The sequence below is a fragment of the Lonchura striata genome, chromosome 1 (genome assembly GCF_046129695.1).
Source record: "Lonchura striata isolate bLonStr1 chromosome 1, bLonStr1.mat, whole genome shotgun sequence".
NCBI lineage: Eukaryota > Metazoa > Chordata > Aves > Passeriformes > Estrildidae > Lonchura > Lonchura striata.
Genome location: NC_134603.1, coordinates 126,822,772 through 126,841,246, shown reverse-complemented (window position 1 = coordinate 126,841,246; position 18,475 = coordinate 126,822,772). Strand labels below are relative to the sequence as shown.

The window sequence follows — 18,475 nt, the reverse complement described above, 5'->3', positions numbered from 1 at the left end:
CCTGCAGCAGTAGTATCTATAATTTAGGGTATTAGTGTTCCTTAAAGGCTTATTCTGGAAAGTGAAGATATGCCTGTGTGTGCTGATGGGTGTAGAGAAACGTGTATGTAAGGGTTCTTCTAGGTGAAATATAAATAAAGTAACTCAGAAACCCAAATATAGCTCAGCTTGGATATCTTGATAACAGATCATCCCAGGTTTGAGTTTAAAAGTGTTTCACGTTCTGATGTGATTTACTGGGCACATTTGCCTTTATTCCTGTGACAGAAGTGGTTGGCCTGATATTTGCATGAGCTCTGTCAGGTTCATAAGTGGAACTTTCGCTCATGTATTCAGTATAGAAGAAACAGCAAACACTAACATTTAAAAGCTTTCTGGAGATAACAAGTTAGATGGCATTTATGTTTCTGCTTGTTATGAGTATTTGATTCAAAAGTGTATATGGAGAGAAGGAATCTGATTTTAGTAAATCAATATAAAAAACCTTTGATTTTTTACAAAAGCCAGCTAACTGTAACTTCAATGTTGGTATTTCAAGGCCTCTCACTGATATTTTAGACGTTTGTGGTTGTTTGAGCTTCCTTTCCAGGCCCTGGGGAAATAAGAGTATGGTAAATCAAAGCCCAGATTGCTGTTTGCATTTATTTTACTTCTCATTATGACATGCATGCAAACACTTAAAAGAAATAGGGAAAAGGTATAATCATGATAAAATTCCTTTTTTCTGAACAAAGGGGAATACTTTTCTAGTTTAATTTATTACACTTCTTAATACTATAAACTGAATTGAGTGCCTCATCAAGTTTGACAGTTCACTTATACTTCTGATTCAGTGATAGTACTTTTTTAAATAATTACTGACTCTTGAGAGATAATCCAAGAAAAAAACTCTGGAAAATACAGAAAAAGTCTTAGTTTCTCAATTTATTTTTTTCCAAGTGAGAAAGTTTTAAAACTGCAAAATGCACTTGAGTACTTAACTGCCAAAAAGAGTTCTTGTGCTACCTTTGAAAGAAATTTTCCATTTTCAATTGCAGTTTTTCTGCTTTCCTTGCCCATGACAACCAAAATCCAGTGTAAGATTGAGGATATATAATGAATCAAAAATATTTAATAATATTCAGTGAAATATAGGTGATGCTTTTTTCAGTTTGATGCACTCTCCAGCATAATTGAGATAGTGGGGAAAGTGCTTATTTTATATATTGCAATAAAGTTCTATAAGTGTCATCCTAAATCTGGATGCTTTTGTCCTCATGCTAAAATGAGATGCTCTGAAAGCTGTCTTCTTTCATCCCTATTCTCTTGAGAGGCACTCTGCATCTAGCTTCTCAGGTGGCATAAAGAAGCTTTGCCTATATTGAAGGTAACAGAAGAATGACAGATTATGCCAGCTGAGAATTGAGGTACAAGACTTTAGGACCAGAGCTGAAATGATAAAAGCATCCCATGGGAAGTAACCTAACCTTTCACAGTTTATTGATCATCTGACTTGTACTTCTGATGTCACTAGTTATTCTTAACATTTCAGCTTCTCACTCCTGCTGTCTGCCACGGAGGTCTTGCTGTGGCACCACTTCCCCCAGGAAGCTGCCAGCTGCCTCTCCTCCAGGGAACAGGCTCCAGATTAGGACATTTTCTGCACTCTTGAACACTGAACAATTGCTGTTCAGTGGCAGTTTTCATTCCAGTCTCTTTAGTCATGGCTATTCAAAACCACTTTGCTCGCTTAGTTTCCCAGCATCCTCACCACGGACACATCGCTCCTGTGTTAGCTCCTTATTCACACTGTGGCCTCACTGCCACCTTATCACTGTGCCAGGGCTGCTCTTAGATTGCAGAGTGAGTAGGGTCCCTTAATGCAGCTTCTCAGAGCAGGAATTTAACTCCTTTTCCTGTGTTTCATCTTCTGCTCACATCTTATTGCCTGGATAGTCCTTCTCTGTCCCATCTCCTGCCAGTTACTTTGTGGCTCACATGCTTGCCAAAATTTCCCTCTTACCCTCTGTTCCTTATTCCTGCAACTTTCAGCCTCCTACGGTATTTAATCTTTTCAGTCTTTTCAAAGATTTTTTTCAATCTGTTTCAAAGACACTATTATAGCTTTTCAGGTATGAGTGCTTTTCAAATCCTGAATGAGTTGGCACATAAATCTAGTTAAAGAAATTCTACGTTTAAATTGTAGAGTAAATTTAAAGTATTATCTTTATTGGTGAGGGGGTGAATCTTCCACACTTCTCAGCATTTAGGACTCTTCTGTAAATTCCTTAGTGCTCTGATTATGTCATGACTGACTGATGGCTAATTCTCCAAAAAGTGGTTTTACTTTCCTTGTATGAAGAGGCCAAATGGAGACAGTTTCCTTTACACTAAAATGTGCAAAATTATTCTGTTTTTTTTTTCATTTTATGAAAAGCATATGAAATCTATGAAAAGTACTGTACAAGTTAATAATAACTTTGGGCTCTTTTTTGTAGAGCAGAGTTCAAGAGAATAGCACTGGTATAAGCTCTAATTCTCTTTTCTTTGTAATACTTGACCAAGATGCTGTCTGGGGTAAGGTGAGGCCATTTCTCTTCATACTGGTTCTTCTAGATTTTACTTGGGTTTTGTGTGTTTTCAGCAATGTGTTTTTATTACCAAATACTGCTGGTTGGAGAAACTTGTCATCTGTCTTTATCAGATGTTGTTTTATTTTAGTGTTCCAACTTCTGTAGTCCTCTTCATTTACTTTATAAACCTTAACTGCTTCTTCTGTATAAGTCTGCCTGGAGCAACCAAGGCAGGAGAAGGCGGCTCACCAGCTTTATGCCCTGTTCCTATTTCCAGCCTTTTTTACTGTCCCAGCCCAACAGTGTAACTGAGACATTCCTTTGGGAAAAGGGTAACTTGGATCCCTGCAGTCCCAGCAGTCCACACAGTTCCTCTTATGTAAGAATCATAAATGTACTAGACAAGATGGTCTATAAGCAAGTCTACTAGAATTCTTCTTGATTGCATCTTAAATCAGGAATGACAAGTGTTCAGCTGATGACAGCATTCCTTGTTTCAGTTCCTGAATTTAAAGGTGGCAGAAATGTTTGCCAAGAAAGGTAGCTGCTGGCAAAAAAAAAAATTGCCCGTCCTGGGAGATGGTGGTAAGAAAGTGGGCTGCTTTATTTTTTGATGTTTTCCTTTAGCATTTGTGATTTGAAAGACTTGTGTTCCTAATACACCAGGAATTGAAACCAGTCACCAGAAACAGAGATTGAAATGCCATCTCTTAGTGGAAGACGTAACAGTTGTTCAGTGTTCCCATTGTAAGGAATGGTTTCAAAATGCAAAGCCTGAGGGTTAAACCAAGCTCCTTTACCTCTTTTTACACATGCTTCAAGCATCTAAATCACTCAACAAGCATGCAATTTTTCAAGTGTCTTATTTTCTTTCCACAGAATTTCAAAAGCCCTGTGGGAAGTGCCATTTGTGGAGTATAATTGATATGGACACTCTTCTAAGACTATTTTTGCTGTTATGTTTCAAGATAAAGGCAATTTAGTATTTATAGGAAAAATAAATACATATGCCTTTTGCAATGTGTTGTAACTGAAAATTAAATATTTTTCTACTCAAATTTTGGCATATTTCCTGGAATCACTGAGCTTTCAGTAACATTTTTAGTTAATATTCTGCAGTCTGCTGTTGCATTCACCGCAGCTGACATGAGCTCAGAGAGTTTGTCTTTATTTAACCTTAGAGAGGAATCCCAGGCTTGCTATGCAGTTGGCAGAGCTATTGGGAAGGATCTGCTGTGGACTGCAGTAGAGAGAGTGAGGACAGGGTCTGAACCATGCCTGCCACAGCTTTACTCCATTGGTGATATGAAAATCCTGAGGAATAAGTGAAGTTAGCCTTTATCAAACTCTGATTAATATTTCCTTTCATTATACATTCCTTTCCTTCTTTGTCTAACATTTTTATGAATCCGGTTGCTTAGATCCTGCATCCCACTGTTCCTTGCGATGTTTGAAGTTGAGGGCACTAATTAGGACATTATTTTTTTACCTGTAGAATATGTACATAGATAGATATATTTGTGTAGATGTGGTTAAAAAACATAAAAAGCCCCAGTGAGAGTAAAGATTCTGCATCACCTGTGCTCTCCAGACACTTAAAATTGCAATGGCGTGGTGGTGGAGGGAAGATGCTTCAGCTAAAAGTCAAAGCTTTTAAAGATGCTGATTTTGATTCTCTGCTCCATTACTCATTTTTCACACTGATGTAGCTCCATGGAGCTGCTTTGTGTCTTTCTTGTCAGCTAGTAACAAGTAAGAATGTAAAGGGCCTATGGCATTAGGACTGTGAAACAGACAGTAGCAAACCATTCAGTTTGATTGGTGATCTAACAGTTACTTGTTTAGAATAATTTAACTGATGAGGTTGACTATTACTTAGTTCAGTTTTAAAATAGTAATTACCCTTAAAAGTTAATATTTGCTATGTTAGCAGTTATTAGGAGTCTTAGTGGTAACCTTACTGTTAGCAATATTTATGACAGGAAATAAATGATTGTATTTATTTGTTGGTAAACACTGGCACTGAAATTGTATTAAATATTATGTATTGATTTCTATGGATTCAAGTCTAGAACTACCCTAATATTTGTTTTCTCCCACATTAAGGAATGAAGTTAAGATCAACTTGATAAAATAGATATTCCAGTGCTAGATTTATTATTTGAGTGTGTGAAAATTCTAGAAAATGTGTAGTTTACCAAACTGAGCCTGGTTTGAGTTGCAGATTTTACTAATAGTGAAAGGAAATTTCCATTGTTAAAAAAAATCTGAAGGTCTCCCCTCATGTTCTCTGAAAATGAAGAAATGTGATGCTGGTGCAAGATGGGAAGTATAATCAGCCTGAATCACTGTGCAGACCTGTAGAGGTTGACTTTCAGCTGGTATCTGCAAAATAAGCTGCAAACACTATTGTGAACCAAACCCTGCAGGGCTCAGTTTGCAAACACTATTGTGAACCAGACCCTGCAGGGTTCAGTTTGCAAACACTATTGTGAACCAGAACCTGCAGGGTTTGCTGAGCTCCAGTTACTGCTACTAGTAAGGCTTATTATCCTGTCAAAGAAGATGTAAGAAAATCCATCTCTCCCCTTTAAACATGATAAACCTTTGTCACCTACAATGCAATTAATGTTAAAAATAGAAGAGTGCTGATGATAAGATTGTGACTTGCAGGCAATGAGCCATTGTCCAAGTACAGGAGACTTATCTGGCAGTCCAGTCAGCCTACACGGTTTGCTGTCAGTTTGCTGATTGCCATTTCTCTCTGGGTTTGATGAAATATTCATGCCTTTGCTCTGCTCTCTGCAAGCACTATTGATTTCTTGTATAAACGCAACTATATTTAGTCTAGACAAATGGAATGTGGATTGCTGCTGAATAAATGGGATGAAAGGCTGGGGGTTTGCCTGTCCGTTTCTCTTGGTCGGTGGCAATTATTTATAATCAAGAGTTGTTTTTGTATGTTAAAGGTGATTTTTTATAATTTAGTGATTAGTCTCAGAACAAAAGTAAGCACTCAGACACAATCATTCTGTTGGGATAGTGGGTTAAGAAGCCAAATTATACTGTGAGGCTTACAATCACAGTTATTAGAATTTTGTAAAAAAGGCCCAGAAAAATGTATATTTTCAGAATTTTGAGAATAAAACAAGTGTGATCAGTAGAAAAAACTTAGTGTCTTTTCTCTTGTTTTTATAAAATCTTTTACTAATGATCATACAGTTAGAATTCAGTCCTCTCCATTTGCTGCAGTTTCAACTTATACTGCTTCAATTTTGCTGCCTCTGCTTACTGGAATATTTCTGTTTCATTTTGGTTTTCTTCTTGGAAACAAATACAGCTGCAGCAGAGAAAAGGAGAAAATATGCTTAAAATCTTGTTCCTGAGTAATTTCTGACAGCATGTTTGTTTTCAGTTAATAATCTTATTTTCCAGTGAAGATAGCAGAGGAATAGGAACTAAACTGAATGTGTTTGTGTTTCACTGTCCTCTTGTGGATGGAATCAGAACTGCTGGGCTTTAGCAGAGATCTTCAGCTGCTATTTATTTTCCTCTTCTAGATATGCTGCTTGTTAGTCTTTTGTTCTTTTGAAATAGATAAAGTTACACTCACTCTCTTCACTTGATGTGAAAACCAGAGCTTTACAAGTATTGTAGTGGAAATTATCAAATCACTCTGTTCTGCTGCCTTTTAATTAAATTAGGAGAGAGAAAATATAGGATCCTCCATTAAGTATTTTAATGCTGGATTAAGAATTTATAACATTGCTACAACAAATTGAAGTAATTCATTTTCTTACAGGCCATATATAGCTATGCTATATATATATGCTATGCTATGCTATGCTATGCTGTGCATGGTGGTCACTTTCCCAAAAGCTGTATTAAAACTTCTCATTTTGTGTATCAAATTATTTCTCCATCTTATATGTTATTACTCTGTGTTTTCCAGGTATATTTATATGGAGTAGCCATGTAGCACTGAGCAGCTTTTAATGTGTAACAGTATCTTCAAAAAAATCTACTTACTAGCTTTGCAAAATCTCTTGCAGTGCAGTGGGAACTGCAAGACATATAATGCTGAGGAAGTTTATTGTGTATCATCAATAGTGCCTAGGAGATTTTCACTAAATATTGCTCCACTGGGTTATGACATGGTTTTAGAACCTGGGTTGTGTGATAATCTGTTTAGCAGAATATTAATCTGGGAATTTTTGCAGAGAATGGAAAGGAAGTGCTGAAGAATGCTTACAGCATAGATTGCATTAAATGTTTTGAAAGGTCTGCACATTGAAACAGTCTTTGAGTGAAACGGGTCTTTTTCCCAGTAGGAATGTTCTCTATTCTCCTTCTCCCGTTATATTTAATATGCCTACGTTTTGTTGCTTTCTTCCCACAGTGGATGTGAAGTCGGAGGTTCCCGTGGGCCTGGAGCCGATCTCCCCCTTAGACTTGCGGACGGATCTCAGGATGATGGTTCCCATGGTGGACCCGATTATGCGCGAAAAGCAGCTCCAGCAGGAGCTGCTCCTGATCCAGCAGCAACAGCAGATTCAGAAACAACTGCTCATTGCAGAGTTCCAGAAGCAGCATGAAAACCTGACCCGCCAGCATCAGGCCCAGCTCCAGGAGCACATTAAGGTAGCAACATTTTTCATTTATCCCTTGCTTTATCTGCAAAGTCAATATGCTTAAGCAGACACAGAAAGGGAACAAGCCTGAACGGTTTGCTGTGACTGAGAGATGGTGTTTGAGTGCTCTTTTCTCTGTATTGGGGTGATAAAAGCCTTTTAAAGTAAAACTGCTGGCAGGGACTTGCTCACAGCAGACCAAGGCAATACTGTGAGAGTCACTGAGCTCATGAAGCCAGCACATGCACAAAAGATCAGACTACCTATTTTACAACCTGGATTTTCAGCTGAACTTCAATATGGCTGGTTTCTCGGTATATACTGTTTTCAGTATATAAAGAGACTGCTTTTTTTGGGCTACTGTTTGAATTTGTGTCCACAAATCAAATTGATAGGCAAATGCATAATATTTGCATTTGTAAAATGGAGGCAGACCGTGATAGTGTTTTCACTCTTCTCTGAGTTTCCTCATATAATACAGAAAGAAAATGATTTATGGGATTGCATGCATTATGGCAGGATTGCTATAATAGATTTTGACCAGGAATTGATGATCTTGCCTTTCATTTCATTTTTCCCTCTTATCTACTTGCCATTGTGCTGTTGTGCTAAACTTCCACTTGACAGAGCTGACAAATGCAGCTGAGCACAGCAACCAGAATTGGGTGATGCACAGGCAAAGAACAATGTGAAATTTCCAGGCATCTTTGCCAAAAGAGAAAGAAGTGAAACCAGAGCAGCAGGCTGCTACCTGACACTAAAGTTCAATTTGGTGACAGCCAATAATGCACTATGCCACTTAGAAGTCAGTTAAAAGATGAAAAGAAGAGTAAGCATAAAAGCAAGCACTGATCCTCAGTTACTCAAGGGGGTTGTTTTATAACCCAGACTGACCTAGAAAATATTGCAAACTGCACTTTCTCATGTCTTTTTGTTCTGTGCAAGTTACAACAGGAACTACTAGCCATTAAACAACAGCAAGAACTCCTTGAAAAAGAGCAGAAACTGGAGCAGCAAAGACAAGAGCAGGAACTGGAGAGGCATCGCAGGGAGCAACAGCTTCCTCCCCTCCGAGGCAAAGAAAGAGGACGAGAAAGTAAGAGCCAATGTACCATGAATCCTAATAAGAAATGAATCTATTCCCCTTTGCATTCTCCCAGCCAAAATGAACTATGAACAGAAATGTGAAGGAAGCCTATTCCTGTGTGAAATACGTAGGTCGAGAAGTCAAGACTGTGCTTTGAGAAGGGCAGGGCCACCCACTGCACCCACAGAAACACATTTCTGGCAGACTTGGAAGACTGCAGGAAAGCACAGTTTTACAGAATTGTAGATATGCATCTCAAGAGTCAAGCTCTTTGTATAAAAAAATTAGGAAATTTGAAAGCGTAAATCTTCACACAAGAACTTTCTGAAGAGCTTATTTCTCAATACAGAAAGCACTACAAAACAACAAAAAATAAATTAGTTGTTGAGCATTGTTCCAAGACTGAAAATAAATTGAAATATTTAAGAATATCTTAGGATGAAACTCCTAAATATTTTGCTAGGACTTTTTCAAACTGTCTTGTATTTGTTCTTGATGGCATTTCATAAGGCATAACCAAGAGTTATTTCTAGCTTATATATAGCTATAAAGAAAATAACTAAAAAGGTTTGTTAGGATTTGGTGCTCACTAGAGGGAGACAGATACAAATAATTCTCTTTAGTGATGTCAGTTTGAAAATCAGGTTGAAGTATAGTGTGAAGATATTCAAAATGAAGCTGCCACAAACAGGTACTATTACTTGCCTTCCTAAATAAGCACAAGATTTAACTGACAAAGACCGAAGCAGAAAAGAGTTTGGGTTTTTTTTTTTTTTTCCTTTGGCTGGAAAAGGATATCACTTCAACAGCTGTAGGTGTACCATGTCATAGAAATTAAGGTGTCCATGGTGCTTCTAGTTCTTTGAAGAACAATGAGCTCATTAAGAAATTTCCACCTTATTGACCTAGAAATATGAGGGTGTGGAAGCTGCAGGAATAAAAAGTTCCTCTGAGTAGTATAAAAAATATCAGCCTCCATATAAACAGTTAGACTTTATTAGTGCTCCTGCCAGAGGATGAGCAGAGATGTGACCTCAAGAGTTCCCTTCTCAATTGGAGCTTGCTGGGTGGCTGTTCAGGATGCAACAGCCAGCCAAGCAGCCTGTGACCCCTCCAGGCCTAGCCCCAGAGTTTGTTGGTGGTGATGATCTTTTTAATGAGTAGAGGAGGGCAGGGAGTTGGGATATGAAGCAGAGCAGTAGTAGAGGTATTTTTTGGGTAGTGGGTCACATGGGACATGCTCAGCATCTCAGCTGTAGTGTGTCAGGGCTGGGTAACCAAATACTTAGAGTATCAAAAATGCCTTAGTGCTGCACCTTTGAAAGAAATGAGGTGTCATCCCTTTTTTTCTCACTGATTATAGAAGACCAAATGATTTTTTGTTCTCATAATTTTTTTTCCTCAATGAACACTATTCTGGCTATGAGTAAAGAAGCATGTCCCATGCTGCAAGCTTGAATTGGCAGTTTAACCTTACAATGACATGCTCTACTTTTTGTTCTCTTTTGAGCTAGCCACTAAGAGAGGTCAAAATGTAGTGTCTCCACTCTCACAGACTTCACACGTAGAGGCTCTTAAGGGGCTCCAATTAAAAGCCCCACTGCTTGCTCTTTTTGCAGTGTTCTGCTTATAACCAAGGACAATTTCAGAGGACAATTTCTCTGTGTTGCTACTATTACTTTATTAAAAGAAAAAACATTCATTACTAAAAACTCAAACTGAGCTTTTGTTACTGTCTTTTTCATTCTATTGTTGGTTTTGTATTCAGATTGTTGGAGACTATCAGGAAATAATTTAAATTCTTTAGATACATCTGGCCCTGGATAAATGGTCTCATCTACTGTTGAAATATTCCTTATGACTTCACTGGATTTTTGGGTCATAGCCAGCTTCAGGCTTCCAAAGACAAGCATTTAATACAAATGCTATCTCATTTTGACTTTTTCCAACAATATTTAGTTTATAGTTTACAAAACTTTCAGCAGTAAGGCATAGAGTCTGTTTTGGGATTTGTTTTCTTTAAAAAGGTATTTTTTTTAAAGTAAAGATACGATGCATTTAACTCTGTGTTTCTTAGGGGCAGTGGCCAGTACGGAAGTGAAGCAGAAACTTCAAGAGTTCCTGTTAAGTAAATCAGCTACAAAAGACTCTCCAGCAAATGGGAAGAATCATTCCATGAGCCGTCACCCCAAGCTCTGGTACACGTATGTTCAGTATTAAGCTGCTTCCTTCTTTTGTTGAGGTATCAGCTAAAACTTGGCAGAATGCTTTTCCAGCAGAGGTGTTGAGAGTCTGCCTCCAGAGCAAGGCAGCAGTTCAACCCAAAGATTAACAAAAAGCCATAAGTATTATACTTCTGTTTGAACTCAGGAGTATTCAGTATTTAGTGGTGAGATGAGAACTATACAGAACAAGACACTCTGAAAAATCTGTATATTTTTTTTTATTTCAGCTGGTTCATCTGTAGCATCTATAGCTGTTGCTATCACAAACTTTACAACAATACCTGTCACTTTTCCAAGTATCTTAATTTTTTGCAGTTAGAACAACTTTGTGTTTGTCTTACTTGGATTTTGAATCAATCACAAAACATTTCCTTTTGAAGAAATGCTGCTTTGATTCCAGTGAAGTTGCTTGAATGGTGTTAGTAATTCACAAGGATTTTGAGAAAGACAGTGGTCATTGAACTTTTCTGACTCATGGATTTTAGCATCCGGACTATATATTCTTATGATAACTTGGCCTTGATGAGAATCTGCTTAGACCATGGAAGCAAGTGATTTTGTTGAGTCCTTCAAATGGTCTGTTCACATGTTAAGAGTTTACAGTTTGGAAGTTTTTATTCCCCACATAAATGAATCCAACAAAGTTAACTCTGCGTTTCTGAGACTTCAATGTCATGCTCGCATTGACCTTCAATAGGACAAGCAGAAATGCATATGGTACACTAGATTTCCATTTTTACTTATGCTTTTTAAAAAGGATTGCTGAAGGCTGGCCCTTGGAGTTTGCGTTCTGAGCTAAGCAGAGCATTTTGGTAAAATGATTTAATATATACATTGTGTTTCGTGGAGATACAGTAATTCGTTATTTTTTTTTCCTTCTAAATAATGTGTAAATGTCGCTTGAATATGTAAGATTTCTGGACTTTTCAGATGACCGAGTATGAGGAGCTCTGCAGAGGATGCTTTCTGCTACACTAGAGAAAGTAGTATTTCTTCTCATGAGTGAGACATATTATTGATTAATCACACTGCATTGGAAAGACAAGCAGAGTCTCTAAAAGGCCAAGTAAAATGATGTTTAGCTAAACACAAAGTTTGAAAGTTTTTCTCCTTTCCCTCTCTCCCTCTTGAGATAAAAAAATGAACCAATCCTCCCCCCCACCCCCTAAAAAAGCAAAAAACCAACCCCTGTTTCTGAGCCATATGATGTAATTTCTACGCGGTTGTTCAGAAATCTCTGACCACAATATTTCTTTCATCCAGCAGTTGTCAGAAAACACTCTTCAGCTTGAAGCTTCTCTGCTGACATGTGTGCTACATGCTGCAGAGTGGTGTGCTCACGAAATTTACAAATTGAACTTAAAGTCAAGGTTTCATTTACCTTGTCCACTAAATAATTTGGGGAAGGGGGTATCCAAGAGATAATAATTCAATATTTCTGGTTATTTTAGACAAGACCTCTTTCCTGAAAATCCCTTGCATTTTGATAGAGAAGGCTTGTTTAATATACATCTATTTGTATGTGAAAAACAAGCCTTAAGTGGCTTTTGCTGTGTGTCAGCTGATTCATATTAAAAAGCAACCACCTGAATTGGTCAATTCCCCAAACTGGAGACAGACCCTGTCTGTAGATCAACATGAATCTTATCCTATGTGACTGCTGTAATGAGTGCAAAAAATATATTTTGGGAATCCCAAGGAGTTCCATAACTTACTGTAAGAGCCTGTGGTTTGTGCACACTTATACGAACAAGAACATAAACACAGCTGAGACGTGTACAACATGTGAGAATAGTTACTGCTGGTCACCTCAGTGACAGCTAATTTGTGACCTCTGTGTCTGCTGCAGGGCTGCCCACCATACCTCACTGGATCAAAGCTCTCCACCCCTGAGTGGGGCCTCGCCACCATACAAATATACTTTACCAGGAGCACAGGATGCTAAGGATGATTTTCCACTTCGTAAAACGGGTGAGTTAGTGTTGTTTATTTGAGCCCCTTGCCCAGCAATTCTCCCACCCTTTATTTTTACCAGGCTGTTCATTAGCAAGGCATATATCATATTCCACAAGTTCAAGATGATACTATGAGCAAGTTCAAAGATCCAGACTGCATATTTCCAAGGTCAGCCTGGCCACATGGTACCAAGAGTTGGCGTTTCCCAGTGCTGACAGATAGTGCAGGCTTCAGTTCTGACAAATTTTGTTTCTAAAGAAATCATCATTTCATGGATCTTTATTTTCTTTGCCTTTCTTCTGGCTTTAATAACTCTCTCTGCTCTGCTTAATAGATAAAATATCTACCTTCAGATGGTATTCTGCTTTTTAGACAATGTTTTTCAGGGCATTTTGAGGGGAAATCGTGGAAAGAGGAGAAATTGGATTAATATTGCATTTTTTGTCATTGATTGTCAGAGTTTGTATGCATATCACAGAATATTCTGAGCTGAAAGAGACCCAGAAGTATCATGGAGTCCCACACTTCAGTGAATAGCCCATACAGGGATCGAACCTGTGACCTTGCCATTATCAGCATTGCTCTGTGCCCATTTTGCATGTCTTCTGACACATAGAAAATGTTCTTTTGAAGGTTTTAGAATATTTTAGAAGATCTAACAATTGAATAGATTATCTTGACAGCAGGTGAACTGCAGACTTAGCTTTTTCTGCACCATAAAGAAAGCTAGGATGGCAGTGGAGTCCATGTGGCTGTTGCCTCAGGACCTTGGTGCAGTGACTGGTATCCAGGAATGCAGGGAGACACTCAGAGGAGGGGGGGGAAAGGAAAAGAAAACATTAGATCGCTTATTGCATGAGTCTGCTGTTGAGTGATATAGTTACGTTCAGAGAGAAAGTCTGACCCCCTACTGTGCTAACAGCCTTTGAATGCGATTTTGCCACTGGGAGATTGAAAACTAACTGCAAAACTGACTTGAAAAGAAGTGGCATTTGGAGCCAGAAGACATTCAGAGAGAAAATCCAGCCTGTATCTAATACTTTGGGGCAGACTCTCTAAGCTCATATTATATCCCCAAATATTTTCAAAGGAATGGAAGCATGAGAAGCGAAATGCTAATTTATTCTAGATGAATTACTCTCTGTACAATATGGTGGCAATATAATAAGATTCTATAAAATCTTGTTAAGGCTGTTCAACACAATAAACCCTTATGTGGTTCTCTGCTTAGTACCACTGTACAACATATATTTTCTAAGTCAATAGACTATACATTTTCATTTTTTGAACAAAAAGATGCATCTTTTCGTTCATCTTCTGAATGCTGCAAATTCATCTACATGTATTTGAAATGCAAGCTTTAATTTTTCTTCCATGTTTATGTATCTTAAACATTATGATTGATATTTATGATGTGTCAGCCTGTTGATCTGTAAAACAAAACATTTTCAAACTTTGTAACAGTAAAGTTCTCGTGCAGCTGCTAATACTTTTATATCTCTGTGGGGGTTTCAAAATATTCCTTAATTCAATTCCCATTGTCTGCATAAGAGGACTATAATATAATTAAATCCAGATGTTTTCTATATGTTATTCCAAATATTTGGGCATGGAGTGCTTCAGTTCCAAAATTGAACAAAGGACATGATGACTCTCTGAAAAGATATCTACAGAACAAATAGACAAATACTAATATAATCATTAATATAAACGTTTCTATGACATTGACATAGTGATTCTGATAAGCAAATATAAATGAAGTGTACAGCATGTTGTATGTTACCAACAGAGGATATTTGATATCTCTCCATATCCGTGAAAATAGCAACTGCTAATATCCTGTTTACATATCTAGTCTCTCTGTGTGCTAGAGATGTTTAATTCCAGTCTTAGCAATATCCCCACAAAGTTTTCAATGGTTGTTCATCAGGTTGAGTGTAAAAGCAACAGGAACCAAATCGACACAAGTCAAATGACCCTAAACTGATCTGGGTGGCTACAGGGCCATCCTCCAGGCAGAGGGGACATTGTGGAGCCTGTGTCATCCTCACGGGACCTTACTAGACAAAGATGTCCCACGAACACTCATGTATATGGACAGGCTGTAAGCCTGCAGAAATCTGACCTTTGCCATGAGGGGTGAACCTCTTTTCCTTCCCTTTAGGCTATGAGCGCTTATTGCCACTGGCTCCTGGCAAACTCTCTGTGGTGCTGAACCTGCGTGAAGTCAGCAATTCATATGAAAGCAGACCCCACATTCCTTTCAGCCTTAAGAAAGGAATACCTGTTGTGACTTTTAATTACAGCTGTGTTTTGCTTTCTAGGTTACTTAAAAAAAAAATCTTTATAATATAAGATACAGAGGTATCTTTCTCTTCTCTCACTTTGTTAAAATGTAAGATAATTCTGATTGAATCAGGTACTCTGAGATCAGATTTAATGGGAAACAAAGCTGAATGACTCTTCCCTGACATCCTAATGTGTTTTTCAGTGCTAAGGGAACACCAAGTGTCACACAGGCATAGTAAATCATGAATTTTGCTTGCTTACTTTCTTGTACAGTAATCCATTTAATCTTTGCTTAATCAGTCCTTCTTTTTAATCTTCTAAAAATTATTTCCGAAATTACAAAGGAAAATATTTTCTGCAGCTTTTACTCTTCTAGTATCTAGAATGGTGGAATGCTTAGATAAATAGGGGAGGACATAAGAGTCTTGCTCTGTCAGTGTTTAGGTACCAGAGTTAACATCCTAGTGCAGTGACTGTGGTTACTCAACAAGTCTCAGCCATGTGAATTGTTCCTTTCTGTACAAGATGCAGCAGAAGTTGTCAGCAGTGGACTTCAGAAAGTTTAGCTACATGGAGGATTGGGACTGTCCTAGGGGCTAGAGGCCAGGATATGCAACTCTTTGCACAGCTGCATTCAGATGGTTGGTGTTGACAGACTTTGAAAAGAACAGAGCAAGGGGAGCTATTGCTTCACTGGATAGATAAATACACCATGAGAAGCTACACAGCTGTAGCTATGAGCAGAATTTTGTGTAAACAGCATAAGATCAAATTTTCAAAATCCCCAAAACTTGCACCATGGTTACCAGTTTTAAAATGTTTTCTGCAAAGCACCCAAAAGCCTGAGCAGCACATGGATCATTAACTTTCAATGAGACTAATGCATCTAAATTACCCAGAGAGGTTTGAAAATACCTCCTTATTACTGAACACTTTTGAAATTCATACTGACTGTTTTAAGAGCTCTGATGGGAGCCATGTACTTTTGAAAATCAGATCATTTAATAATGGGGAACTTTTGCTTGTTGTGCTCCTCTATTCTGTGACTCTCTGTCCAGAAAAATATTATCCTCTGTATGAGGATACAAAACAACATAGGTTTTGTAGGGTAGAAGAGCTTTTCAAATAATTTTTTTCTATTTTTTTCTTTTACCTTTTTAAAATGTAGAAATTCTGGCAAGTGGCCCTAACAGTTGCATTTTCTCCAATCTCTAAAATTTCATTTTTTGTATGCAAGTGTTGATGTAAACCAGCAAAAGCAAGTAAGTTCCAACAAGGGTTAAGTCTCAGGCCGAAGCTGTGTACTTTTTTAAAAATATTGCTGTAGGTGGAATTTCTGCATTTTATTTCATGTTTTGGCTTTTATTGGAAGAAATTCCTGGGGACATCATCATATCAAGTATGAACTGTTTTGTCTTTCCCAAGTTTAGCACAATCATGGAAGAATGAGAATGTCAATCAGCATTTCTATTTATTTTGGTTTTGTGCCAGTTGACTCTTTCTTTGCAGATGGAGTTGTATGCTTACGACTTGCACTGGGCTTAGGGATCTGAAGATCTCTCACAATGTAACAATTTCAGAAGGTGTTTGTAGCTCACTTTCCAAAAACTGTAAGCATAATCAATGGAAGCATAGCATGGGGTTTTTTTTTAAGAACAAATAGTACGAGGTTCTTCTTTGGGAGAAGTTGTGTAATTCCATACAGGAAAAAAGAGGAGATGAAGGATTGTTTAATATTGTGGTGAAAGAGAGGAAGAAGGCTGTCCTGCACAGCCATGATGATCACTCTCTAAAAACCATATTAAGTTAACCTGATTAGGCAGTAGAATAACAGTGCAGCTCTTGTGTAAATGAGAATGAAAGATTCCTGAATGAGAACTCAGCAGATGTAATTTTTTAAGAAAAGAAATTAATTAGAATATTTCCTTACAGTTTTTCATGCACTTAGTGACTCAGTAGTTTACTGGAGCAGTTGAAAATCAGAAGAAAAACATTTTGTGTGTGAAGGTTTTTCTCCTTCCCCCTTTTGCGCCACCAAATTTTCTGTTTGCATTTTCTAGGAAAACACTCTTTTGTGATGTAACAGTATATGAATAAGCTGGATTTCTTTTGGTTTTCATTTAAAGAAAAAGGCTTAGACTATCCCAAACCCTCAATTACCATGTCTGCCAAAATGAGGAAGTCCAGCTCAGAGAAGTGCTATTTTTCTCTGAATTTATGAGAGAGAACAATAAATGGGAGAGGCACTTTGTTTATTGAAGCAAGGAAATGAGGCAAACATATGATTCTCCTAATTTTATCCCATTTTCCAGGGATGCTAAGCATTCCTGCCTGTCCAGAGTTCTTGTTTTTCTGGGTTGGTGAACCATCTCAACAAATGTGGACTAGGTAATATGCCCAGAAGAAATCAGTACTTATCACAGTGAGAAGGACAGATATCTTGACTCGTCTTCCCATTAATCACCAAATACTTTCAGCCTTCCTAAATTCAGTATCAATAACTTCAGAGCATGTAATTAGCATATGGGAGGAAGTTTTAGAAAGAGAAAAAACTTCCACTTGCAGAGTGAATCGGAGGCAAAGCTCCTGGATTCACGTAATGAGCCGGCCAAACCAGTGTCCAGGCCCAGGAAGCCAGCAGCTCCAAGGGAATCTGATGTGATTGTAGCTACTGTGTGGGGCTGCTCTTGTCTCCAGCCCATCAGAGCACTGCAGCCTCCCCAGCTAGGGCTGAGGAGGGATGTCCTGTCATTCTGATTGAGCTCAAGTTAGAGGAAAATTTATTTGAGATATCTTAAAACTAAATAAAAATTGGTGCTAGGGTAGGCTTAATTACGCTGTCAAAGAGCAAAGAATTTGTGTAGGTGTGCTTTGGTATCATGAAAGCTGTCAGGGCCTGCACCAGGATTCAACAGGAGCAATCACCAGAATGATTCTCATGAAGATCATCATAGTCTTCCCATCAGTGGAAGGTTGTTCCTCTAATGTATTTTATTTAACACTTACTTTTAATTGCAGAAAGCAAGTTTTTTGTGAGTGGGTAGAAAATTTACTCAGTTTCTGGATTCAATGGCTTTCTCTTTTAGAAAAAATCCCAGTCCATCATGTTCTGTTTTGCCAGTAATTATGATGCTACTGGCCCTTCTTCATAACTAAACTAATTATTCAATCCTGATCAAAATACTTAGTTCTTTTACTGATCAGTGTATAACCAAAATTGAATTAAGAATTATGAAGTTCTGCTTCATGTGAGAACATAAAATCTTTCTTACACTATGTTTTCAAAAATGCTTTATAAATTAGCATTAAGAAGTACCTTGCACAACTTTGTGATAAGCAAGTAAACAGATACTAGGCACGTTTTTGACTTTTGAACCTAAAGAAACACCTTCAATAAGCAAGAGGGAGTAGTCCTAAAATCTAAAGCATTTTAAGAGTGTAATGTCCATTGAAAATGAAGTGGAATGTTTTTAATGGGGATTTCAAAGCTTATTCCCTCTGGATACATAAGTTGCAAAATACTCCATATAAAATTTGAGACTCTTTGAAGTCAGTAGAAACTGTCCTGTTTGATTTCAGTAGGACAAGGAATTTTCTTCCACTGTATCTAGAGCAGGGACAGTTGAAAACTTTTAGAAAAGTAAACAAGATCATCTAAAGATGAAAAAACAGAGAAGTGAAATGTGGAAATCACATGGTATGGGGTCATCCAAAATAGAAGATATCGGTTAGTAA

At 37.8% G+C, this 18,475-nt stretch overlaps 1 protein-coding gene across 14 annotated transcripts in view; it reads left to right on the top strand.

Annotated features, from left to right (window-relative positions):
• The window catches only part of HDAC9 (histone deacetylase 9), a 458,209-nt gene that overhangs the window by 223,321 nt on the left and 216,413 nt on the right, over window positions 1-18,475 (top strand). For 8 of the 14 annotated variants that reach the window (XM_077787618.1, XM_077787599.1, XM_077787612.1 and 5 more), the window contains 4 exons: window positions 6,952-7,193; window positions 8,129-8,279; window positions 10,348-10,474; window positions 12,345-12,466. In XM_077787618.1, coding sequence (XP_077643744.1) covers window positions 6,952-7,193; window positions 8,129-8,279; window positions 10,348-10,474; window positions 12,345-12,466 — 642 coding nt within the window. The remainder of the gene's footprint in view (window positions 1-6,951; window positions 7,194-8,128; window positions 8,280-10,347; window positions 10,475-12,344; window positions 12,467-18,475) is intronic. The other 6 variants (XM_077787596.1, XM_021538290.3, XM_077787608.1 and 3 more) reach the window with 3 other exon arrangements.